Source organism: Lissotriton vulgaris, chromosome 2_2, assembly GCF_964263255.1.
Source record: "Lissotriton vulgaris chromosome 2_2, aLisVul1.2, whole genome shotgun sequence".
NCBI lineage: Eukaryota > Metazoa > Chordata > Amphibia > Caudata > Salamandridae > Lissotriton > Lissotriton vulgaris.
The window spans coordinates 222,003,774-222,030,809 of NC_141688.1; the positions used below are offsets into that span (position 1 = coordinate 222,003,774).

The 27,036-nt window shown below is 44.5% G+C and overlaps 1 protein-coding gene across 1 annotated transcript in view; it reads left to right on the forward strand.

Annotated features, from left to right (window-relative positions):
- Positions 1-27,036, forward strand: part of TFIP11 (tuftelin interacting protein 11) — a 107,254-nt gene that overhangs the window by 19,157 nt on the left and 61,061 nt on the right. The window contains exons 2-5 of the mRNA XM_086959587.1: positions 3,888-4,093; positions 5,205-5,367; positions 7,423-7,582; positions 11,590-11,717. Of these exons, the coding sequence (XP_086815713.1) occupies positions 3,894-4,093; positions 5,205-5,367; positions 7,423-7,582; positions 11,590-11,717 (651 nt within the window). The 5' untranslated portion in view covers positions 3,888-3,893. The remainder of the gene's footprint in view (positions 1-3,887; positions 4,094-5,204; positions 5,368-7,422; positions 7,583-11,589; positions 11,718-27,036) is intronic.

Below are 27,036 nucleotides of genomic sequence, written 5' to 3' on the forward strand. Positions count from 1 at the left end.
AAACTACCCCGCCTGGATAGACAGTGGTATCATATTCCCCCACCAACTCGTTGAAAACTCGCATCCACTAACCTTTAAGGAAATTCAGGATAAGTTCCGACTCCATAATGTCGAATTCTATAACTTCTTACACATTAAAGTAGCACTAGCAGAGGCTAACCTGAAGGCTGTCACTCCCTCCCTCCCAGTCTTAATCACCTCTCTTAACAAATTGGGGCACCAAGGCTCTAGACTGTACAAACTAATGCGGCCACAATCGTCCACCCTAAATGCACCTCTCCAACGATACGGGGATTCATTCTCCTCCACACCTAACTCAGACACAATCTGAGCCAGTACTTGGGAGTCCACCACTCGCCACAAAATTTGCCCTACACTATCACAGACCAAGTTCTGGCTTCTACACAAGGCCTTCTGGACATCTAGGAGGTTGTTTCTGCATAAAATCAGGTCCGACGACACGTGTTGGAATTGTACAGGTGAGGGAGGAGATCTGGAACACCTAATCTTCAAATGCCCCTGTGTTACCTCCTATTGGGACAGAATCTTTGGCTTTATAAATAAAGTCCTCCATATCACCCTACCAAGAGAATTTTCAACGCTTGTCCTAGGTTTTGCCAAAGCCGTCACACTCAATGATGATGACAAAGCCCTACTGGACCTGTTGCTGACGGCTGGGGTTAAAATCATACTTAATAACTGGAAAAGCACAAACAAAGCTTCTTTTCCCCACTGGTTGAATTGGGTCTCCCACTTAAGAGCTGCAGTCAACATATCCTTAACTTCTACCCCATGGAGACCGCCTCTCAGGAAAATTTGGTCCTCACTAGACGATCACTTTGACTCATTCAAACCTCCTTGAAATTTGGTTACTTGGCACTCGGAGCGTTTCATACCATAGTTGATATTTACATCTTTCCTATGTTTTATAGGTTTGGTTTACGCAAATGTATAACTCATGATGCTTCTGCTCTAGTGTGGTGGTGCCAATTTCTCCCCAGGTCATGTTATACAAGCCGTCGTGTAACTTTGGACGCAACTCTCCTCTATCTGCCTGCTGGACATTATATGTGGAACCTTGTTTGTTTTACTGGACTTGTTTGTTTTACTGGAATCGATTTGCTTTGCTAGTACCAAATTTTATATTTCATATTCTTATGATTTTCTTACAGTACTGTACTTAATTTTATTGAAATTGATCTTTCTTGTACTGATGTATCTCTTTGTAGCTCCTAATAAAAATCTTTGAACACAAAAAAAAGAATCATCAATCTTGCTTTCAAGCTTCTGCAAATATTTTCATCAAATCAAAGAGCATTCCGGGAGCATTATATATAGCCATATAGCCTCATTCTAAACTTTGATGACTTGTGTACACATTTTTATACTGGAACCACTGTCCCTAGTGCAGTCAGAGCTTACAACATTTACTTAGAGCTCTAACTACAATAATAAAGGCTTTGAGTTAAATAACCATAGATACAAATTTGAGCAGCATTAACATATGGGCAAATATATTACCTTACCTGCAGATAGTGCCCTTCACCTGATCCATAATGTGGTACTGCAAAGCTTGGACTAAGGATTCTCTTGACTGAAGTGGTAGCCACTCGCATAGTTTTATGAGCGGGCGTCATAATCCAAAGCAAGCGCCAGTGATGTCATTAATATGTACTTTCATGGAAAGATCCTCATCCACCATGATGCCCAGGTTTCTGCCCACAACCTTCGAAGTTGGGACTACACCCAGGCTATTCGACCACCAGTCATCCGACCATACCGATTGGGCTTTACCACATAGAACGATCTCTGTCTTGCTTCTGTGAAGCTGCAGACCGTTTTACTGCATGCATGTGGCAATATCATTCATACAGTCTCAGAACCTTTCCTTAGTTGTTACTGAATAAGGTCCCATAGTGATGACAAGCTGAGTGTAATTTGCATAGGAGATTTCCTCAAAAACCCGTAGGATTTTATTACTTGTGCTAGTAGTTCCACATTAATATTGAAAAGAGTGGTACCTAAGGCAGATCCCTCTGGCACCCCCTAATCCAAGACTGGTTCGTGGGACAAAGGACTCCCGAAATACTTCAGCCATTCCAAGGCGTTCCCTCCAAAACCAATCTCTCTGTCTACTAATTAAGACTGCATAGAGAGATAGTTTCAAATACTGCCGACCGATCCAGAAGGAACAATATGGAAGAGTATCCAATATCTAAAGAAAGTCTTATATTGTCTCGGAACTCCACCAGTGCAGTCTCATTGCTATATAATGAACGTAAGCCTAACTGGGAAGGATCAAGCAGATTATGGTTTTCCAATCAAGCTGTCAGTTGTGAATTCACCAAGATTTCCATGACTTTACCCAGAAAAGGTTGCAAAGAAATAGGTCTGAAGTTTCCTAACTCATTAAAATTAATCCTGGCTGATTTCCACACCCAGGTTAGAGAGAGATTGAATAACTCTATGAGGCAAGGATCAATAATGTAAAGCGGGGTTACATCTTCAAGAGATCTGCACTTAATTTGATTTATAAGGGAGTTCACTTGATCTGCTTTCACCCTATTAAACTCCTACAACAGCAACGGACAGTTTCCTCTGAAACGTACTCTCATACTATTTAATGTTTAATTCCTTTTTCCGAAGAGTTATAGTTTGGTAATTTGTTCGTAAAAAACAAACAAACAGCTAGCTCTTCTACTAAAGCTTGAGATGTAGGAATAGATTCTTTACAGGATAAAGGTTTAGTGAATTCTTTAAGAATCTTGTAGAATTATTTAGATGAGTTAACAGCATTGTCTATTAGATCTAAAATGTGGGCTTTTTTGGCCGTTTTAATGTTATTGAGATAGAGCCTGATGGCCTTTTTATAAATAACTCTGCCTTCATCTTTTTATGAAGAACTCCATTTCCGTTCAAACTTCCTACATGCTGACTAGGCATTCTTTAAGGAATTTGTGAAACAAGGGGCTAACATTCTTCTTTGCTTAGGCTTAAAAAACATTTCAGGCAGCACCTTATCCCGTGTCCGAATTATGGCTTTCTCTGTACTTTAGTTCACTCGTATTGGAGGAGGCGCTGTGTTAAGACCAACAAGTGGAGACTGGGGCTGATGGACAGGGGACCCAGCAAGGGGGCTGTGGCGAAAAGTAGGCACGGGACAACTGTTAAAATAAAATGTGATCAAGACTCATCCAGGTCGTACCGCCTCACGTCCCCCCTGTAGCGCAGTTATCAGTAAAACATTGTATTGGTAACTCTGGTGTACCTCACGGTGTCGCTCTGTAATTTGTCGATGTAAGACTTATGTGAAAAAAGCATGTAGTTGATGGAGCCTCAGAACAGAGTGCAAGCTGTCAGCAAGGTAGAAGGAACATCAGGAGGGTGTTATCCCTGATGCCCATGCAGGACAGAGTTGTAAAGAGTGTAGTATGTTAAACTGTTTAAATGACAAAAGTGAGTCGGGGATGAGAAAGGACAATAGTATAGAGATTGATAAGTCCGGCAGAGGTAACCTATTAAAAACATGTATTGAGTAATATGTACCGAAATTTGTAGTGGGGGATTGGAATGTTCATGATTAGGTATTAGAAGAGTTTGTTGAAGAAACGTCTTTCAAGGGAGCAAAAGGAATGCAGAAAGGCTGACCATAGTGTAGCCACCACTACACATATTTCTTTTCTGATCATTAACGAATATGTTCAACTAATCCTAATGCGACAGTACTTTCAAATGTGAATTATGCCTTATCACTGCTCTTTGGCTAGGAATGTATTTGTTGCAGGCATCCTGTGAGACGCTATGAAGAAAATATGGTTTGTTTGAATATTACCTTAGGTGCATTACTGACAATTTATCAAAAGTAAAATATTTCGTTTACTTTCTAGGAAATCATGTCGATGTCCCATCTTTATGGCAAAGATGACGACGACGATGGAGTGGAAATTGAACGTTTCGAGATCACAGACTGGGATCTGCAGAATGAGTTTAACCCAAACCGCCGACGTCACTTTCAAACCAAGGAAGATACAACATATGGGATCTGGGCAGAGAGAGATTCAGACGATGAGAGACCCAGCTTTGGAGGCAAAAAGTATGATAAGTGTGTTATGCATAATGTATGTCAATGTGACAAGCTGTATGTACCCAGCACTAGAAACTAAAGTACTTTAAAGCTAGTCAGGCACCTGTCACTGCAAACCTCTCTTTGGTGCAACATGGTTTTTTCCTGTAAATGCCTTGGTCTCTGCCAGCAGGGCCTTCAGAAATACACAAGAAAACCTGATGTGTAGCTGAGTGAGTTATCTAGTGTAACCAAACCCGCTGCATGGCGGTAGCAGATGAGGCAAGTGTAACGTACACCTTGACTTAGGAAGGTTCTCTAAGCCTCGACAGTCTGGTTGTGCCTGTTCTTTAAATCTGTGTATAAACTAACGGTTCATCTATTTCATATGGTACCAATGACTATTTCTCGGTCATAAGGACTGTGATGGTGGTTGCAGGTGTTAGTCTAGGCCATCTCTTTTTAGGAGACCATAATTGCTAGGCATTTTCAGCAGCTCTACTGTAGCACTGAATAAAATAAATGCACTAAATCTTTTAGTAGGCAGATTCAGTCCTTTCTTTTTGGTGAGACAAGAGGGTGACTTTATTTACAGGCTTATCACCATTTATCCCTCTTAACTTGTTTTTCCATTAAGTCTTTGTCCATGTAATCTAAAGATGGCCTTGTATTCTTGTTTTATATGCTCCCTACTGAGAATGTAAAGCACACCTGTTTTCTCTCCGTGGACGTCTCCATTGCTAGTTTGTTCTTGAGAGTTGTCAAAATTCACTTCAGGTTTAATGAGCAGTGGTGTGCGTATGTGTGCCTGTGCCCTTGGATGTATGGAGGTATATGTGTGTGTGTGTGTATGTGTTGGTGTCATCTGGCTCCTTTACTAGCTCAACTAGGCAACCTTGTTAGATCTTCCACAGCTTTGTTTCTAGCAGTTTCTTGCCCCTTTTTATGTTGGTGAATGAATTGTGTAGATGGTGGTGAGAATATTGTGCAGTCCGTGTTCTTTTTGGCTTTTAAATGGCTTACATAATCTTCTGGAATATCCTAATTTAAAGCCAAATAAGAAACCCCATGCATGTAAATCGTATATAATTACTACATGTACACCAAGGTTTCCTTCTGTTCTCGTTTTATGTGATCATAGATCGCGAGATTATACAGCCCCTGTCAATTTTATCAGTGCTGGAATACGAAGACCGGCACCCGAGGACAAGGCAGAGCTCTACTCTGATTCGGATGAAGAAGTGCCTGTGCCTGTGAAACGAGAAGATTTTCCTAAGGAGTTTGAGCCAAAGAAGTTAAAAACGGTGAGTTGAGCAGAGGCTGTAGGCAGCTTTCTTTAGATACTCACTGGGAAAAAACACCACTTGTATTGTCTCATCTGTTCCATGATTCTATGTGGCCCTTATGGGGAATTGTAGGTAATTAGGAAACAGGGCTTGTTACTAGTAGGGCCAATGCATCTAGGTGATGATTACAAAATTGCCACCTAGATACCTTGGCCGTACTAGTATCAACCTCTGTCTTTTCTTCATACCTGCTTGCTAGTCCCCTAAGTTGAGCTCATCACTGCTAGACAAAGGGATGGGATAGTGAAATCTCTGCAACCTCTGGGTAGCTTCTATTTATTTCCAATTGTATTACAGTTGAGGTCACTATCTTCCAGAAAGTAAAAAGCATTTGCATAAGATTGTATACAACTCCATGTGGAAATAGGGCAACTGTATTTGTATGTTTAGAGCAAGAAATGGATCCTTCCCGGCCATCATTAAACAGATGCAGAAGAATGTGACAACTTACGCCATTGTCTAGTCCAGACATGCCTTGGTCAAGCTGCTGGTACATCAATCTGGTGGTATTATGTGTTATAAAGTGAGTTCCTGACCTCAAAGAACACCAGAGTGCTTCAAAGTAGTTCAGATAGAAGTCTCAAATAAAATATCACACTGTAGAAAAAATATCAAGTGAGAGTCCTTAGTAATATATGACATTGGAAAGCTTAACACAAAAATCGAAAAAGAAACCCATCACTACTCAGAAATGGTGTACAGCGAGGTGGCATTCTTTAGTGGTAGGTAAACAATGGAATCTAGCCAGAAGGTTTGTTCAGAATTTTACTTTATAGATCTCTGGAATAAAAAGTTCCAGATAGAATCAGTAAATTACCGAAAGTTGTCATATCTCCGTAGATGCTCCGACTTTTTAGTAGACTATTTCCAAAATGGCTGGAAAGAGAACAGTGTTCTGCTTGGTTGTCATGATGCACCGAAAGGCATTCTTTCTTAAGGTGAAGCAGTGGTACCATAAATATCTAGAAAAGGCACGACTGAGCTCACTAAAGAGATCATCCTTGTAGCTCACAAAGCACAAACATTAGTTGCTTAAGCAGGAAAAATGCAGACACCACTTACAAGTGTTATTTCCTTGGTAGTCTGAAATTTTCCAAAATCCAACCAGAGCCAAATTTAAATCCTGTGGGTACACACTAATACATGCGTCTAGAATGATGGACATGCCAGTATCTGTATGGATTGTCGGGAAAATGAGAGAGTGGAAGAGATCTTGCCTTTCTCTGTTATCATGTTGTAGTTTGGTTAGTAGGTCTTACTTACTTAATATAGTGGAGCAGGAGTAGAAACAGAGAAACAGTACTCAGAGCCCAGGGATGCAAGAAAGGAGAGAAAAATTGGGAAGTACAGTCCAGGAGCTCTGGTAACCGGTCTAGTAGAGTTGTGTCCAACACAGGAGGGGAAGTTTAAATCTTGGTCACGATGTAGGCTTATGATATAAGGAGGGAAACCAGAGCACCTCAGAACAGAGTTAACGCCTCTCTGTTAGTTTGGTTTGCCTACATGCTCAATTACATTTGAAGGATCTAAACGTTAAACTTGGGCCTCCATTTTAAAGCACATGTAAACGTTGTAGAGTGGTAGTAGATATTCTTGGGGCATATTTTGAGAAAGATCGCAATAGAATATGTTGCCTTTTGAAGAGATAAATTGCCAGTGTAGGGCCATATTGCTCTGTAGAGATGAGCAATGTCTATGGGATGAAAGCTTGTTTGCTAGTAGTCTTGGCGTGGTGGCTGTATATGTTAGCAATGCATAGCTCTGGCTAATGGAACACTCCGCATGATATACTCATGGTGAGCCACAACAGACTGGATGCATGTATTTTTTGCTACTTCTCCTTTCAGATCCAGTGTAACAGGAATGGCTTCGTATTGTGCCTATTTGTAAATTCCTGGTGAATATGGGTCGGATTGGTTTCTAAGATGTATGTTCGGTTAGCCATCAAAAATGTAAGGAAGCAGGAGTTGGACTTGTCAAATCTATATCACCTGCATTATTTGTTTCCCACAGGGTGGAAATTTCAAGCCTTCACAGCAGCGGGTCTTTGCTGGAGGGATTATAAACAGTGCAGACTTTGGATGCTGGGAGAAACACACAAAAGGAATAGGCCAAAAACTACTGCAGAAAATGGGCTACGTTGTAGGCAGAGGCCTTGGAAAAAATGCACAAGGTAATGTTTGATGATTCACAACTAAAAACGAGTTCTCTATTGGAGTGTGTTTAGGATCTTTGAATGTCCAGAACTAAAGCCTTGCTCTTGGCTGTTAAACTGAGAGCAGTGAAAACACTCCATGTATCTACAGCCAAGGTACAGCACAGGAAGTTTGAGTAGGTGGCCTGGTTTATGATGAACACTTATGTAAGTGGACACATTGCACTAGTCCAGACAACCCGTAGAATGATTTAAGAGGTCTTAGACAAACTTAGAAAGCTCTCTAAGTGGAACAGCGGAGAGCAGCCTTCAGCTTGTTTTACCAGAATGCAATCCTATTGTATAGATTAAGTGAAATAAAACCACACCAAGTATTTATACAAAATATGTATTTATTATAGAATACTCTCTAGAATGTTCAAGTATCTCCAACACATAGAGAAACACAATGCACACATTATTTAAGTTAAAAATACAGTAAATAGTAGGATGTACACAGTGGACCCCATTGGGATACCAAATCATATTTTAAGAAAGTGATATAAGAACCATGACTCGAGTCAGGACGATGTCGAGAGGAGGTGTGAATTGCTGGGGACCCACAGAACCACCCAAGGTAAGTCGATAGGGACCTCACGGAGATCGTGTGCAGTGTGGAACACACCCTTGTGCTCTGTACAAGTCTATGTGCAAGTCTCAGTTGGATATTTAAAGATTAGGGACCCTTCCCAATGTGCCCTGAAGATGCCCCTTGGAAGTCAGAATGTTGTAGAGCCACCCCACACGTGGGTTATCTAGTACCCACGTTACCTACACCACGGACGCCTGGTGCATAGGTGTGGAGTGGTGTCAGAAACCGCGGTCGTACCTGATGGAGGACTTCATGAAAGGCTCGATGCTGGAAAAGGAGAAAATGTGCGTGGGAATCCAAACGTTGATTCTTGTAGAGGAGCACCTGAAAGCAGGGGGATAGTGTCTATGTCACTCTGGAATGACCAGAAGACTTGGAAGACGAATGCCCTCTGTTGTCGGGTGCTTCAGGGAAGAAGATGATGAAATTGACTCTGCAGCTGCGAGGACCAGACGACGCTGAGGATGACCAGGACCCAGATACGAGCTGTCCCACGAAGGTTGTCCAGTGCTGAGGGATCGGTGTCCGGCTGGAGCACCAACAAGCCTTGGCAAATGCAGCCCTTGCCAGAAGTCAAGAAGGTTCAAAGTTGGGACCACCAAGGCCCAGGTGACTGCCCACAAGCAAGGGAATCATGGCAAACCCCAAGCAATTGGGGGAGCCCAAAGGAAACAAAGGTGTCCCTCAAATGGACCCACAGGCCGGAGGCACTGGAGTGGCGAGAGGACCTCTAGCATCCTACCAAAGGAGCAGGCCACGTGCCCACGAGGCGGTGTGGCCGAAGATCTTGGTGGTAGAAGATGTAGGAGGGTGGGGATACTTGAAGCCCAATGCACTGGTTGCAAAGTTGCCAACAAGCCTTTGCACTTGCAAAAGAATGTGTTGCACAGGGGTTCAGTTATTGCAGCACCCAGGATGGATATGGGCCATAACTTTGTGAGAGGGCAGCTCCGGCCTTGAGAGACGTAGGAAACCACCACCTGTGTTGTTGAACTCTTCGGAGTCTGCAGGAGCTCGGGATCAGCAGACCATGTATATGGAGGTGCCTCCATATACAAGTAAGTGACTCCTTCACTTCAAGGGAGATTCCTACAAGTGTCTTGATACTCCACAGTTCCTGCACGAACCCTGTATTGTGCACAGGCACAGGCACAGACGAGACAGCAGACTGGAAGGGAGACAAAGTTAGGCCCAAACAAAGTCCAGCTAGGTCCAGAGTACCCACATGGTAGTAGTGTAGTTGTGTCTGTTCTGAATCTTATTCCACAATGAATCTAGGTACCTATACCCAGGTAAGCCCTTAAGTACCCTAGGGAAAAGATTTGAAAGGATGTGGGGAGGGTCTGAACAGGGGAGAGGTTACTCCGATGTCCTTTGTCTAGTTTCGTAGCAGAGCCGGAGCCAACTGCTCCCAGAACTGGTTTGCGCTGGACTATGCACAGGGAAGCCAAATGTGCCCCTCATGCAGACTTTCGGTGCTGGCAAGCGCAGCCACCTGGTTCAAATACCCAAATCATGTTTTGAAGGTGGTCCCACCTCCCTGTGACAGGATGCCTATAGTTCCATCTTCCTCTGCTCAAGCTTGGGTCAGCAGCAGGAGGGCAATAATGTGTCTCTGATTGGCAGAAACCATTTTGTGCTATCCGAGATAGAAGGTTGGCACCGTGCACACAGAGAGCCTAACGGAGGGCTCTACCAGTGCCTGAAATTACTCCCACACCGTTGTAGGTGTGGGGTATGATTCCAACATATTTGATACCCAACATGATGAGATTCGTTGCAGCCATTTTCGAGATGGTCATCGCGTACATACACGATGCCCCTCTTTATACTATATGGCTGCTTCACTGACAACCCCAGAGAATGAACTCCATAGGCTACAGGGGTTTCCTCATGAGGGGCACCCTCTCGCTTAGAATCAAACTCCCTGGATTCAGGATGGCAAAGGCCTTCTATAGGGATGACTTATTGGTTTTTAGTGCAGTGACCCAAGGTATAGTAAACCTATATCTTTAGTAAGTGGTGTAAACACCAACTTACACAGGCTGCAATGGCAGGCCTGTAATTTCATTTTGAATTGTCTCTCATGGGTGGCACAATATGTGCGGCAGCCCATGGAAGCCCTCTGGGGTACCTTTGCCCCTGGGTACATGGGTACCATATACTAGAGACTGACAAGGGTACCCCAGTATCCAGTGTGGTATGTACCTAAGTACTAAACACTACAATTTAGGGAGAACGCAGATAGACTGGGTTCCTGATTAGTGGTATCCCAATCAGACCAGTCAAAACACAGCTTGGCACCAGGCAAAAAGTTCGGGTGACCATGCAGAAGGATACTACCTTCCAAGAGGTAGTAATGGCCATTGCTGGTGTCGAGGTACGAGTGTTACAGAGGCCTATGTCTTCATTGCACAATTTTAAACTGGTCCTCTTGCTATGTACTGATTATAACATAACAACAGTTTTTTGGAAGGCTGTTATTGACCTGTTTATCATGAAGATTTTCCATTATTATCTTGCAATTGCAAAAGCAGCCTAATTATTAGAAATGTTGCTGGTAATTGGAAGAGTCCTATAGAACATTCACTTGAACTGTTAAAGAAATGTAAGCTGGTGGGGAAGGTGGGTGTTTGGATTTTTAAGCTAGATAACCAGTTAAACCTATTACATACATTCTGCATGAACTGGAGTAGAAGCGTGTTATCCGTGGTTCTAGCTCAAGATGATTCTAGTTGTCTCCTAAAGCATTGTACAGGCCAGCAGTGCTAGTTAACCTGTTGACTAGGGATAGATTATTTCTGCAGCTGCTAGGCATAGTCATTTGTTTTACCGGGGCAGGGTGAGATCATCTACTTTGCTACCAAGCCAAACCTTCTCCGGCTTAGTTTTCTGAGTTTACTACTCCCTTGCATCTGAAATCCGGAATCTTCTTAGTAATGGGTACCCTCATTTTGCTCAGCTCTTTTTTCTGTGCGCTGTTTCCGGCTGTAATGTTCATTGCTTCCACTTCTTATAAATTTGCTACCACTGTTTACCACTGTAGAGCTGCTCTTAAAATCCTTCTCAAACTTATTTCACTGCTACCTACCAAGTACCCTACTGCAGAGTAAGTATTTAATGTGGGCTTGGAAGGAGAAAAAGATCACTCTTGCATTTCACACCTCCAGGTGAAAGTAACTTTCAATGCCTATTGTCTTAGGGTGGAGGTGAAGGATTTCCACAGATATGGGACATCCTGCTCTGTTCAACAAATAGGACACACTTCTTCCACAAATGCACATCAATATAGTTGTCTTTAGTGTTACTGCCGTGGCCATAGGACAGGACATTGTTTGCATATGTTGTGTTGCATGGGAGTCCAGACACTGTTAACACTGTTTCTTTCCCTTAGGTATAATCAACCCAATTGAGGCCAAGCAGAGGAAAGGAAAAGCGGCCTTGGGGGCATATGGGTCAGAAAGGACAAAGCAGTCATTGGAGGATTTCCCAGCAGTTGACTCGGAGGAGGAAGAAGCGGAGGTGGGCTTCTAATATTTTATTTTAAAATGTCCCTCTATGTTGCTGATGCAGCCAACTCCAGTTTTAATCCTACAATGCTGACTTTGGTTTTTCCCTTTCTCACTTTAATTAACTGTTTTCAGGATTAGTGTTGGGTCCAGCTAGTGAAAGTTTGTATTTCCTATAGATTTGCCATCTTAAAGAAATTTTCTTATTTGGGTTGCCTTCCTTATTGTTGTTCAACAGTGGTAATTTATCAGCCATTCCACTGTTGCTCAAAACGAGATAGCACTTGGCTACTGACTGGCCACACCGGACCTGTCTGCAGCTAAATGCTGCAAGAAATACATTTTTACACTCCTATTTATTTATGGATCACTCCTTATTAGAAGACGCACTACTTTTTGTTAAAAGCTAACAAACTGTGAAACCCACGTTCACTGCCCATGGCATTGGATTACATTTTATCCGGATACAATTAGAAAAACTGCTCCCTCCCAGAAGTTCCTGCCTGTAAAAATAAGCAGTTAAACATAGCACTAGTATCACTAAGCTAATAAACAGACCTTCTTTTGACGTTCTGTACCATACTGAAATGCAGCTTTCTTCCGACTGCTACCTGATTAGTTGGTTGCGAAAGACTATTGTTTCTGCTGTGTGAACATTATAGAGGGGTTGTCGGTTATAGCTCTACAGCATGTAGACGTTTTATTGGAGGAATTCTCAATGGAACTTCTTTGGGAGAATGTCATTTGAATTGATATGATACTAGGGGGTTGATAGGCTACCTCTGCCAGTTTACCATGTGATTTTCTGGGAGCATAAACCTGTAGTTAAGCATCCTCCGAGCCACAGTTAATTTGATACTTCAGAATGACAGATGCACTTTTAAAAGTACCCATTTGGTTGGCCCAGTCTTTTCTGCCAGTAACACCTTGACTTCCGATGAGCTGTGCTATTCATCTGTGGTATTATCATTTAAGAACCCTGTATAACATCTCTGAATCTTTCAGCTCCCCACTTGAGTAGACAAACCATCACAAGGTTGCAATAAACTGGAAAGGCCAAAACTTTGAACAGTCTGTGGAAGGCGTGTGTGGCTATAAATGCACATGCTGTGAATACACCTGCCATCTAGTGTTGGGCCTGGATGTGTGCAAGTTGTTTATTCTTCAAAGTCTTTAGAATCACATGGTACTGTGACACCTCCTCTTTCTGGTAGTGCGCATGGTCAACGACTCCGATGTAAGATTATTTTCTTCTTTCTTGTATTGGTTTCGGATATGTCACCTTCGTCTCACCACTGTGCTTCCACGGTGATGGAACAGACGCCATTCCACTACTGTCCCCACTGCCACCACGAGAAATACCCTCGTAATGACCTTCATAGAGTATGCAATTTGTGCCCGGCTGCCGAGCACAACGAGGTTGCCTGCAACACTTGCTGCTCCTTCTGCTTCAAGAAGACTCTCAGTGATTGTCTTCTGGCTCAACATTGAGATGCCAGGAGGAGCAGAGATGACTCCTTAGACCTCTTCAGCCCCTAGGACTTTGATAGAGTACACCACCTACAATCGTTGGCCACAGATGAGCGAGCTTTCGCCCCTGATGACAGCTCCGCCTCTGATCTGGAGATCAAGGATCTTCCACCAGCGTAGCCAGCCATGATTACAGCAGTCCCTACCTATCAACAAAGCTCCAAGCTGAGCAGCCCCTTTCCAAGGGTCGGCGAGCCTCTCTGCAACACCAGACTGGCCACCACTGCCTTCGGTCCATGGTCGGCAACCGACCACCACCTTAGCACATAATTCCCGTTCTGGCTCTGTGACAAAGTAACTATTGAGGCCTCAGCGCCATGTGTGCCCACTTCAGAGCCGACCTGACCGTCGTAGCTGGCACCTTAAGCATTGATATTAAAATCGGCATCTGAGCCGAGAACCTCATTGAAAATCACGAAAATCGTCCTAAGCACAGGTGCCATCAAGCTGTTCCTCCATAAACTACAAGAGGAGATTGACGCCCGACATAAACACTTGGTAATACATCCCCAAATAGGCCAGATTCTTACCAGCCCTCCAGGGCCTGCTGCTCAGCTGTCTAAACATCAGCTGTCCTTTGTGGAAGCCTAGGACAAGCCACATCCAACCAAGCAGTGCAAGAAAATGGACAAGGCTCCCCGCTGTTTGCCTGTCTCTCTCCCACCACCTCCCCTATACACCTCAGGGATCACCTCAATCTGGCATATAGGGCAGGATAGAGAGGACCCCTTTGACACTCCTTATCAGGGCAATACCTGTAATTCCTATAACGCTGACCTACTGTAGGACACAGATACCGACCTGTACCCTGCTCATCCCTTGACTCTGGATGACTCCACGTCCTACAATGAACTCATTGGTAGGGCTGCCTCCTTCCTCGATGTGGAGCTCCACACTGAAACTTTGGTGCAGGACTTCCTTTTGGAGATCCTGTCCTCCACCCACCGATCCACCAAGTATGTTCCTATGCTCAGGAGCATGCTGCCTCACACTCCTGACATCTTTATGGACCCCTGTTGCGCCAGGATCATCAACACCCACGGCATACAAGAAATGCAAAGCTTCCCTTACTGACCCCTTCCACATTTGTGGCCTGATACCACCCGACTCCCAGGGTGCAACTACTGCCTGTAAAAGGGCCAACTCTCACCAGATGCCCATCCACCAGATAAAGCAAACTTATGGATGCTATGTGGAAGAGGATAGCAGCAGATTGGGCCAACCATTGGTGGATTGACTACTATATTGGGATGCTCTCCAGATATGAACGTGCCCATTTGGATAATATGGAGGTGCTCCCACAACAATCTTCCAGAGGAGCACAGATGAAGGGGCTAAGAGTTCATCTGTGAAGGAAAGCTGATCTTGAACACCATCATCTGCTGCGCATTGGATGCCACGAACACTGCTACATTGGGGGGGGGGGCAACTACAGTGTCCTACTGCTCATGCATGCATGGCTCCGTATCTCCGGCTACAAACCGGAAATTCAACAAGACTTGCTCAACCTGCTGTTTGATGGCCAATATCAATTTAAACCGCAAGTTGACCAGTTGGTGGAAAAAATGAAGAAAAATATAGAGATGGGAAAGCGATGGGTGCCCTTAAAAAAAAAACCTACTACTTGTGGCTCCTTTTGCTGCAGTTATACCATGCAGGCTTAGAGACCACCTTCCCTGAGGCCTCTACGTTTTAATAGCATCCACAAGCACAGCAGTCCTCCCTAGAGGGCTGTTTTAGAGCGTCCTACAGAGACAACAACTCAAAAGGCGGGAGTAAAGCTGGTACCACAAAGGAGCCAACGCCACCATTAAGCCCTGACTTGCCTCTGATTTCCCGCCATTCTCACGACACCTGTCATGGGCTTGGGGTGGCGGGGAATAGGGCACCTATAAAGGTTCTTTTCCGCTTGGCATAATATCACCTATTGCGGGAATAGTTCCGAGCACTCATTCTAACTGGGGCTATAGAACCTGTCCTGCATCATAATTATCAACAGGGCACAAGAGCTGTACTACCAAAAAAGACTGTTCCCTCCAACCTATTCTAGACCTCAGTCCCCTACATAAATACATTCATTTAGAGCACTTTCACTTGATTATTGTACAGGGTATCACCTGCTACTGCAACAATGCGACTTTATGGCCTCTCGGCTTGAAGGACGCTTATTTCCACATACAAATCCACCCGGCACGTTGCTAGTATCTCTGGTTTTAAGTCAGCGTAAACCATTACCAGTGCTAGGTGCTACGCTGCGTGTCACCACTGCATCCAGGGAGTTTACTAAGTGTCTCCCTGTGGTCGCCGCTCAGCAGCGCAGATAAGGGCGTCCATATCTACCCATATCTAGACGACTGCCACATTTAGAGGCCCATTCTTTAGGAATGCCACAAATACGTACAGCTTATGATGAACCTCCTTCACGAGTTAGGGTTTACCATCAGCGCTACAAAATCCCACCACCAACCCCTCCAGATACAGCCCTACCCGTGGGCAATCCTCAGCTAAGAAGAAACATGGCCTATCCAAATGATGCCAGGTAGGACACAGTCCTTCCAGACACTAATTGCTCGTTTTTAACCAGACTACTAATTCACAGTCAAGACAGTCATCCGCCTCCTCTGCATGATTGCTTCCTGTATTGCCATAGTGCCACATGCCAGGCTCCACATGCATCTGCTGCAGGAGTGCCTAGTGCACCATTAGTCTCAGACTGAGTGAATTTGGGATGAACTACTGTTCATCTGCCGTCACACTTGTCTCTCACTGCAGTGGTAGAACACAAAGGGGCAGACTTTTATTGACCTAGTTCCGCAGTGGACCATTGCCATAGATGCCTCCCTTATGAGATAGGATGCAAACTTACAGGACCTCACTGTTCAAGGATAGTGAAAACTCAGTCACCAGTAGCTCCATACTAACAACCTGAAACAGCTATCTGTTCACCTTGCATTGAAGACTTTCTTTCCGCACTTTACTGGCAAGGGAATTCCTCAGAAAGTCTGACAACATGACAGCCATGTATTATCTTCAGTAGGAAGGCAGCACCTCTCAAGCTCTCTCCTAGCCCAGAGTATTAAGCTATTGGCTCTCCACCACAAGGACCATCTGCTAGCAGAGTACCTTCTGGGAGTGGATGACTTTGCAGACCTCCTCAGCAGGTTGAGGCAGCAAGTCCAAGAGTTGGGAACTCCACCTGCATGTCCTTCTTCAATACTTCTGCCATTGGTAATTCCCAGAGATAGACCTCTTCACCACAGCGGAAAAAATCAAATGCTCAAGCTTTGCCTCCAGGTTCCCACGCTCACAGTTCTGGGGCAATGCACTATGGATGAATTGGTCAGGTATATTTGCCTATGCTTTTCCTCCTCTCCCACTATTTTGTTTGTGGTTCGGGTGCTTCGACAAGCGTTTCTTACGTTCATATGTAGGCTGCCACCTGGGTCTGCTTATCCTGGTTTACAACTCTGATCGTACTCTGTGGCACCACATACAAAAATCCCAAATAGGCTGTACCTTTTCAGGCAGAACCATGCAGAAATCAGGCAACTAATCCCCAAGTTTCTCAATCATGCGATCTAGCTTCTGAAATTTTAGAATTAGGGTACCATAATCTTCCACCGGACTGCATGAGCATTCTCAAGGAAGTACGCAGGCCCACTGTTTGTGCCAGTTATGCTGCCAAGTGGAAGAGGTTTGTGTGCTACTGTCATTCAAAACATATTGACCTTTTAACTTCCAAAGTGCAGGATATTGTCTGCTAGCTACTTCACTTGCAGACTTCTGGTGTGGCTTTCATTTACATAGGGCTGTACCTAGTTGCTGTAGCCGCCAATTTTCAGAACAGACAACACAGCTACCTCTTCAGAATTCCAGTCATTAAAGCTTTCATGGAGAGCAACAAGAGTGCCATTCTTCTTCGGGTTCCACCAACCCTGTCATAGAACCTCAGTATTCTGCTGACGAGACTCATGGGTCCTCCATTCAGACTTCCACCCCTCCAGTGTCTCTCCTGGAAGGTGGCGTTTTTGGTAACTTCACTCCAGGATATCAGTTAGCTTCAGAACCTAACTTCAAAATACACAGAGATAAGATTATTCTCCGTTCCAACCCTAAATTCCTCTATACGGTGGTCTCCGAGGTCCACCTTAACCAATCCATTGAACTCACTGTCTATTTCCCACAACCTGACTCCGTTGCGGAGTGATCTCTCCATACTTTGGATGTTAATCAACCCTCATGTACTATATTTACAGGTATAAACTGTTTAGAAAAACACAACGCTCTTTATTACTTTCTCCAAACCCCAGAAAGGAAAGGTCCTATCCAAATCGGGTATTGCAATATGGATCGTTAATTGCATCCAGATACGCTATCCTAAAGCTAACAGAACACTTCCCATTCCTCCTAGAGTACACTCCACTCTGAAATTAGGCGGCTCTGTGGCACTATCATGGAACCTCAATATTATACTGACTAAACTCATGGGTCCTCCATTCAAACTTCTGCCCCCTCCAGTTTCACTTTTGTAAGGTGCATTTCTGTTTGCCATAACTACACTCCGGTGTATCAGTAAGCTTCAGAACCTAACTTAAAAATCTACAAGGTTTGTTCTCCACACCAACCCACTCCACTCTGAAAAAAGGCACCTTTGTGGCCTTCCTGGATAACATTCCAATAGCTGGCATCTGCAAATCAGCTACCTTGTCCATGCTACATACCTTTACAAAACACTACTGTGTGGATGTGCTAGCCTCCCAAAACGCCTGTGTTGGCCAGTCAGTACTTCAGACAGTTTTTTCAAACTGCTGTAACTGGGAGAACTGCTCTATAATCTTTGCACAGCATTTGTCTCTACAGCCACACATGTCTCGAGCGGAAATTGTTACTTACCTAGCAAGAATCTGTTTGACATGTAATGCTGCAGATTAACATGTGCCAACCCTCCTCCCTGGTTGCCTGTGACCTATGCAGTGATTTTTCTATTTCACTTTCCTCTTTTCTGCGTGGACATCTTGTGTACATACTTTGCTTCACATTCCATCCTCTACAACTGTGCTGGAAATTAATCTAACATTAGAGTTGATGACCGTGCACATTACTAGCAAGAGGAAGAGTCACAGTACCTAGTCACTCGAAATACTTCTGAGAAAGAAAAACAACTAGCATACACTTAGGACCAACACTAGGTGACCAGACTATCCACAGCATGTGACTCTACAGCACTACATGCCACAAATAGATGCTTACTGGGTTAGTAACCTTTACCTTGTAGTGCCCTGGTAGTGCCTCAGGGCGATACTATTTTTAAATAGCCTTTGGTAATGTTAATTATTCATCAACACAATCTTTTGTATTGTGGATACTCAAGCTTGTTTACAATCTGGGAAAGAACCCTGCTTACTGAGCTAACATATGATTTTCTAGCAAGATGGCATCTTGACGTGGCTTTGAGTAAAGACCTATACTCAGCATGGTCAGTTAGTACTGTTTTTTTTACTGCAGCGTTTGGTGGATTAGATATGTCAGCTCTCAAGACATGTCGAAAATGGACCATTGCAGTACCATGGCCCTTGGCCAATAGATTAGTGGACACTTCTGTCCACCAACATCCGCTAGTGAGCTCTCTTAATGGAGGCCTGTTGCACTCGCACATTAAGGCCTTACTGCTACCAATGCCCCTCTCGCTGAAGTCCACACTTGGTAGGCTTCTCTTAAAGCCCATCTTCTACCCCTTCCCACATGTTGCACACCATTACGGTTGTTACTGTTTTACAGACATCCAAGTGCTTTAGACACACTACCCACTCATCCAGTGTCTTCACTTCTCTTTCAGAATGGTAGAACATGCAAGCTGGCATAGTAGGACAGCTTGGAGGGAGATTTTGAGGCAGAAGGAGATCAACCTTTAGAGCGCCCTTTGCCTGCATTGGAACAGAAACGGTTTTATGAGGGATAATGTGCACTTTTGCATGTCAGTTAGAAGACATGGTCTCCTTCCTGGATGTGTGGAATGGAGTCTCTTTCTTAGATGTCATTTGGTGCACATGAAAGGTGAAATTTGTTGCTACATGGGAGAATGGATTTGTGCCTTCCCGGGGAGCACAGAGCATACCTTCTGGGGATCCGGGGAAGTCCTTGTCGATCAGCGCACACATGCTTCAGTGTGCGACTGTAAAGCATTCAGAAGATTAACGCGCCACTACGCTAATGTGGTTTGTCGTACACTGCTGCCAGGCAGCTTAGAGAGCAAACTCATGAGGCATCACATATGATTTTAAAGGATGCATTATGGCTTCTTTGTTTGGTGAAGTGCACTGCTTTTGCATCAAGTGGATGAATCAAGTTGCTGAACTTACAAGTCCGGTAAAATGTCATATGGACAAGAAGATTGTAAATATTTTTCGAATACATTGTTTTAAGGTTTCAAACAGGAGTTTGAGATACTTTGGATTAGTAGATTTATATTGAAAATCCAGTTGGTAGGTGTTAATATTTAGAGGAGTGCCTTCTGGCTTAAACTTGTACATGCTTTGGAGTCTTTTAATTCATTCTCCAGTTGAAGTAAAAACACAGCATCTTAAATATGTTACACTGATAGATTGATCATGTATTTTTAGGTTGAAATCTATGTAAAAGAGCTATAAATTAATGAAATATATTTCTAGATGACTTTTAGTTCGCTTTTGTTTTACAAATCCCATCATCTGTTAATGGTTATTTTTTTTTATAAGTATAGTACTTTTAATTCAATTGGTTATTTGAGGTAATGAGTTATTTATGAAAATATGCTAGCTTTTCAAATAAGATTGGAGTAGACATTTAAAAAAGTTTTTTTAGGTTAAGCATACCCAACAGCTCAACTGGTTGAAATAGATCTTTTGTCAGCTTACCAAGAATTTACAGTGAGTTTAAAGCCCTCCCATTGCTTACCATTGGTTGGTTTTATTGACACTTTCTTTTTTGATAGCGTACCTTGCTCATCTCGTGCAGCTCCCTCCCCTCGGGCATAGCCTCTCTAGTTGTGTCCTTCCATTGCTCATTTTTAGGGAACGTCTTCTTTCTTTTTGCTTAAGCATTCCATTAGTTATCTAGTTGTCTCACTTGTATGCTTAGTAACATCAATAAGAGAGTAAGGGTCAAAAGTAAACACTCTCATACCCCTGAATTAATGACTCAAACAACAAGAGAGTGTTAATACAAACAGACCATGCTAGCAAGATTAGTACTCAATATCGCAGGTATGTTAGACAAGGCTATAAAAGATAGCTGGAAAGGATAGAGTGCACGTGTCAGAAAAACTAGCTAAAAAGAACCCTCAGGCCCCAGTGGACCACTGGTAGCCGGTTGTCTTCATTGGGTCCCTTTTTATAGCTAGAAGGTGAATGGTGAATCTAAAAAGAGTACTCACTACTCCTCAACATAATTTAATAAGAGGGTAGCTCCAACTCTGTTAAAAACAGTGATTAGAAAAACATTGTCTTTCTGGACTACTCTAGGTTGTGCAAATTTGAACCACAGAGTCCCTTTGTAGAAGAAGTGTGAAGAAAATTAATTAGTAAAAAGAGGTGGTCAACATGTTTCTGCCAGGTAAGCAAATTCGCTCGGCATTCGTCAGGACCAGTATAAAAAAGAAACAACTCACTGCCCTGGGCACCCTAAAGTGTACAGAAGCAGAGAGTATGGTCATTTGCTAATACGACCTGTAATTTGTCGAAGCAGTTGGTAGAGGAATTTTTCAAATCCTAGAGGCCCCCTCTCTTGAGGTGGTACCACTCGATATTTTATTTACTATTAAACTGCCCCATGGGCCAAAGCGGCAGGAGGAATCTTCACGCCTGGGCCATTCACTCCAGACGGCTCCCCGCTTGTTCACCTACGAACTGCCACATCCGCCGCCCGTAGCTACGGGCGGCGGATGTGGCAGTTCGTAGGTGAACAAGCGGGGAGCCGTCTGGAGTGAATGGCCCAGGCGTGAAGATTCCTCCTGCCGCTTTGGCCCATGGGGCAGTTTAATAGTAAATAAAATATCGAGTGGTACCACCTCAAGAGAGGGGGCCTCTAGGATTTGAAAAATTCCTCTACCAACTGCTTCGACAAATTACAGGTCGTATTAGCAAATGACCATACTCTCTGCTTCTGTACACTTTAGGGTGCCCAGGGCAGTGAGTTGTTTCTTTTTTATACTGGTCCTGACGAATGCCGAGCGAATTTGCTTACCTGGCAGAAACATGTTGACCACCTCTTTTTACTAATTAATTTTCTTCACACTTCTTCTACAAAGGGACTCTGTGGTTCAAATTTGCACAACCTAGAGTAGTCCAGAAAGACAATGTTTTTCTAATCACTGTTTTTAACAGAGTTGGAGCTACCCTCTTATTAAATTATGTTGAGGAGTAGTGAGTACTCTTTTTAGATTCACCATTCACCTTCTAGCTATAAAAAGGGACCCAATGAAGACAACCGGCTACCAGTGGTCCACTGGGGCCTGAGGGTTCTTTTTAGCTAGTTTTTCTGACACGTGCACTCTATCCTTTCCAGCTATCTTTTATAGCCTTGTCTAACATACCTGCGATATTGAGTACTAATCTTGCTAGCATGGTCTGTTTGTATTAACACTCTCTTGTTGTTTGAGTCACTTGTATGCTTCCCTTCTTCCACATTCTTTTCTCATCTGTGTTGCTTTCGCACCAAATGCTCTGTGTTTCTCTCTCACACCCTTGTGCTTGCTTTTCTTACCTGTGCTGCATGTTGCTCTCTCTCTCTTTCTTTTGTTGTTCTCCTTCATGTTTCTCTTCCTCACATGTTGCTTGCAACCCACTCTTACTTTCCTGTCCACTCACTACTCGTGGTCCCCAATCCCTGTAGTCCTTTTTCTTTAATTTTTTTAAATAAATAATATTCCTTAAATCCACTAAGGCACAAAAAGAAAAAGTACTATAGTCCTTGTGGGTTGCTAAAATTTTTTGGAGAAAGAGAGGGAAGCACTTTTTGGAGGAGGTGCATGCATGCGGGATTACGCAGTCCTGTGCATACGTCATCATGCATACATGATGACAGCTCACCTTTTTCATGTAAGGAGCAGACGCTGTTTAGAGTAGTTTCCATTTTGCAAAGTGGTTTCGAGCCTGGTTTAAATAGAGTACATTTTTTGAATGTTAGCAATTGATAAAGCTTGGAAGAGCTGCAACATTGCTCTGTTAGTTATGCCCTGTAGTCTTCCTCTGAGAGTTTAATGAACTAGAATAAAAAGTTGCTGCGCGACACGTTCATAGAGCTAAAGCAGACTCAGGGGAAACATTTTTATATTTTTATCCCAGATAGGCTAAAGATGACACAACATATTGTCCATCCTACACATGCTAATTAACAGTAAAAATACTTTTTATATAAAGTGTCAAAGTGTATTACATTTAATCTGCAGAATTTTCTATAACTCTTGATCCATTTGCATCAGAAATCTCTTTTTATTTTTGTAGATAATGCAGAAAATGATGAATTATGTTAAAAATGCTGAAAGACTTATAATGCGACAAACAGCCACTGCTGACTCATTAGGTTTCGCCTCGCCGAAGGATGCGCTCTGCGCATCCTTTCGGCGCAGGCGAAATCCTGTTGAGAACTGTAAGGTGGCTTTGTCCGGCCCTCGTCCTTGATTGGCTGGCTCCGTAAACGGAGCCTTGCCATTGGACGAGGGGCCTGTCCGTCAATGCCGGACCAGACACGGGGGCGTTCCCGACATTCTTTGGCTTTTGCCGACGTCACGGTACGCCGGGAACGCCCCCGTGTCTGGTCCGGCATTGCCGGCACTACTGCGTCTCTTCTCCTCCGTCGCCGGCCTCCAGTCTCCTCCTCCCCGATTGTATTGCCCCGTGACTGGCCGGCCGGCCAATCCTAGCGCGGCCGGCCGGAAGTGCCCGCCCCCCGCAGCCCGGGGAAGAAGGAGAGGAAGACGGTAAGCACTATGGCGGCGCCCGCGGGGAGAGCGGAGAAGTGCCTCTCCAACCTGCCGCTCTGTCTGGGCTGCCCAGCCTGTCGCTGCTTGCTCCCGTCCCCGTTCCCGTGGTGATGTTTTTCTGAAACGTAAGGAGTTTGCGTATTTTTAACCTTATTTGGTAGCACCCCATACCGCAGACAATGTTAAAGTCCTCCCTTTCCAAAGTCTTTCCTGATGTCCATCGCTCATTCTTTAGCTCCTGGTTCTGAGACTAGTACTAAAAAGCTAGTTCTTGGTCACTGTCCCCTCCAGGCCTGATGGTATCCGTAAGACTCTGCCTTTCTCACTACCTTTCTACCCCTGAAGCTTATCCTGAGGTCTGGCGCCTTGCTGATGTTGGTACCTACCTTCCTATTGTTGCCTAGTAGTTACTACCCCCGTAGTCTTGAATGTGGTTCCCTGACTATGCGCCCGTTTACTGTTGTGCCAGTCCAAAGGCCCTTCTTCTTGTTGACATCTTTCTAGGCTCCCGATCGCCTGCCCAGACCTTGTCCCCGAGGGGAACAAGTCCACCACTCGCCCCTATGAGCGGGACACAGGCCCCAAACATCACAGCGACTCCACCACTCCGAACCATCACTTCGGGTCCACTCGACTGAGCCACCACATCGGCTGTCCCAGCCAGATTTTGATCCCTCTGCCCACCGCCATGTTGTGGTTGCTAAAGCCCTCTCTATGCTCTATGATGGGGGATGATTGTTGCCTTCCGATCCTGGCCTCTCTCCCAACCTCCACTATCTACACACCATTATCGAACATGTGTTTGCCCAATATCGCCCTGAGTTGACCCCTGACAAGATCCACACAGTTGGTACTGTCTGCCGACCGGACCTCCTTTACAAAAACATTCTGTGGTCTGCTGTGCTGCCTTGATGTTTGCCTAAGTACGAACTGCACATTGTTGTCGATATATGTGCAAATGGTTGACGCCTGCTTGACTCTTCTTGCTTTGTTTGGTGTGCTGTTGCCTGGTATTTTGCCCCCGAGAAGGGCGCGGACGCTTCATGTTGCATTGTTTCCCACTCTCTGAGCCCTCCGCCTACACTCAACTAGATACTGTGCTCCTACTCTGTTGAAGGCCGCCGTCGACGAAATCGATGGTGAAGCCGCTGACTGGACCACCCATGATGTCTTATTTTGTTTTGCTATGTATTGTTTTGCTTCTTTCTCTGACCTCCCATATGGCATCGCCCAAGGCCTGTCTCTATATATATATATATATATATATATATATATATATATATATATACACGCCAGGTTGCCTCTGTTTGCTTCTTTGCTCTGTCTGCTTCTCCTCCCCCCTCCATTCGCTCAAACACTGTGCCTTTCCTTATACTACAACCTCAGACAGAGCCGATTGTGCAGCCGTTGGCCGGACCACCCACGCCGCTCTGCACGAGGACCTTGGCTCCTTTGTCAAGGTTTTGCTTTGATCTGTTTCTCTCCCGGACCCCACAAGCTGTAGTACCTTCGCCTGTGACCTGTCGACTATAGTTATACCCCCGCCAGGAAAACACCTCTCTTGTCTCCCAGCCAGATAATCTCTGAGCCCTCCTGCCCCTGTTTTCCGGCCGACGCTGAGAGAGACTGCCTACACTGGGTCTCAGCTAGACACCACTCCTCCCGAGCACGGTTCATATTTACTTAGCGCACCGCTCCTGGCGCCTCAAATACTGCTCTCCTGTGGCAGGCGTAGCGCCCGTTGAGTTAGCCCTCGCATCTCCTCGACTCCACGTTAATAGGCCTTAATTACAAATTAAATTCAAACTACCTAGGCTCGCCCCCCCCAGTTTGCTGAAAGAGCCTTTGTGACGCTCGCGCCCGGCGCAACAATTGTCCTGTCTTCACTCTCCTGCTGAAAACTTTCAACCTCCATCCCCCCTATAAGTGACACACACATATTTAAAATGGCCGCTCCAGTCTGCTGTTGGGCTCCTGATTGCTACTGTAAGTTCACGCCTGGCGCATCATTTTCCCTGATCTCGCCCGCCCTAGAATGTTCCACTCTCACTCTGACTCCCCTTATTACTGCGCTTAGGCCTGCCTTAGCTCCTCTCAGAAAAGCACACTCTCTCTGACTCCCTCTATCAATACTACGAGTTGCCACTACCCCTAGCTTCTCTTACACTCTATGATTTTTGGCTTGCTAATTAGTAAGGCACATCCCTTCCACCCTCCCTATACCCCACACCTTAACACCCTATCCTGCAAGACCTATACCCCTCACCTTAAATAGTTATCTTGCAAAATTCAACACCACTGAGGGTCATTCACTGGTAACCTTTTTACTCCCACCTCTCTATTAACACTAGTCAAAATAACCCACCCCAGCATTCCCCCTTCGGCTCAGTTCAGAATGGACGCCAGACTCCAGAAACTAGGTATTAATAGTTACACAACTAATTCCCGGACAAACCTCTCCAAAACCCAGAATAAGAGCCAGCTGTAGGTAACTTCCATTTAGCGAGTCCTTAATAGCCATTATTACTGAAACTTTGTTGTGCCCATGGAAGGCATGCGTATTTATTCTGGGATTTAACATTGCATTGTAAAGTTTCTTATTTGATCAGTTCTGGTGTATATTCTGGGTTAAAACTTTGGCTGGGTCATTTTGGTGTGCTCAAAATTTGATTGCTTCCCAGGAGTGATTCTCGGATTTTAGATTTGGTGCGTGGATGCTTAGAGTGGGTAGAACAAGGTGTGTGGCTGGTCTCGGTGAGGGCTGCTACGCCTACGTCTTAGGTGTGGAGAGTTGGTGTGCGAATGCGCAGCGTGGAGGCCCACTCTGCAGGGGAGCTCAGGGTGACTGGTTTTACAGGGATGAACTGGGGCAGGGGTGAGACCCTCCAGGTCTTTGTTTGAGATGCTCATTCTATTTCTCTTTCATCCAGTCCAGTCTTGTTCTTTGCATTCTCGGGCTTATAATGAGAAAATCAGTTACAAGACCCAGAATACAAATAAAATAACTTAGTTAAAATGAACCACTTACACGAGGCAGAAGGGACCTTGAGCGATCTGGTTTTGCAGATTGCTGCTCTGTTTGGTGCAAGGTAGGTAAGGGGAGCAGAATCTTGGCAGTTCGACAGGAGTGTCAGGGAGGACACTGGAAGGAGGAAGGTCTTTGGATGACTCGGCAGAAAACTTTAGCATGACCATGTGAAACCATTCCATAGGAATGTCATTCATTTAATTGAGTTTTGTGCAAAGTGCACTTGTTACACAGTGCATCAGTGTATATCGAACCATCCTTTGTAATGGTTTCTACAAGGCATGACACGCTTGTTAATTCTGCTGTGGTCTCCTCTCAGGCTGCCTCTATCCTGTGCCCACCAGGGGCACTGGACTCGGGCTATGTTTTAAGACCAGGCTAATTTTTTATGTTTTAAGACAAGGTTAATATCCCCGCCATGGTCTTTTATTTACTCTGTTCCCCAAAGAAGACTCCTCCAAGGAAGACAGCCAAAAATTCTGCCTGTTGTTTGAGCCTTCCTGTGCACAGCTGTGCAAAGCATCTTTAGGAAAGAGGTGATCCGTGGTCCTGATGGGGCTCAATTTTTGAGGTTGACGGAAGGCACCTGGGGGCTGAGTAGGAGCCAGCATGAAATATTATTTACAGCGCTTAATGTTGCACTTTTTGCCACCAATAGGCGCTGTACATAACAGGTGTTACTATCACCCGTTTGCATGATGGTTGGGGTATCGACCTCGGAAGGATGAAACGGGGAGTTCGCCTTTCCTTGATTCTAACTGCTACAGGTTAATCAGAGAGCGAGTAAAGAGATCACATATTGTACACAAGATACAC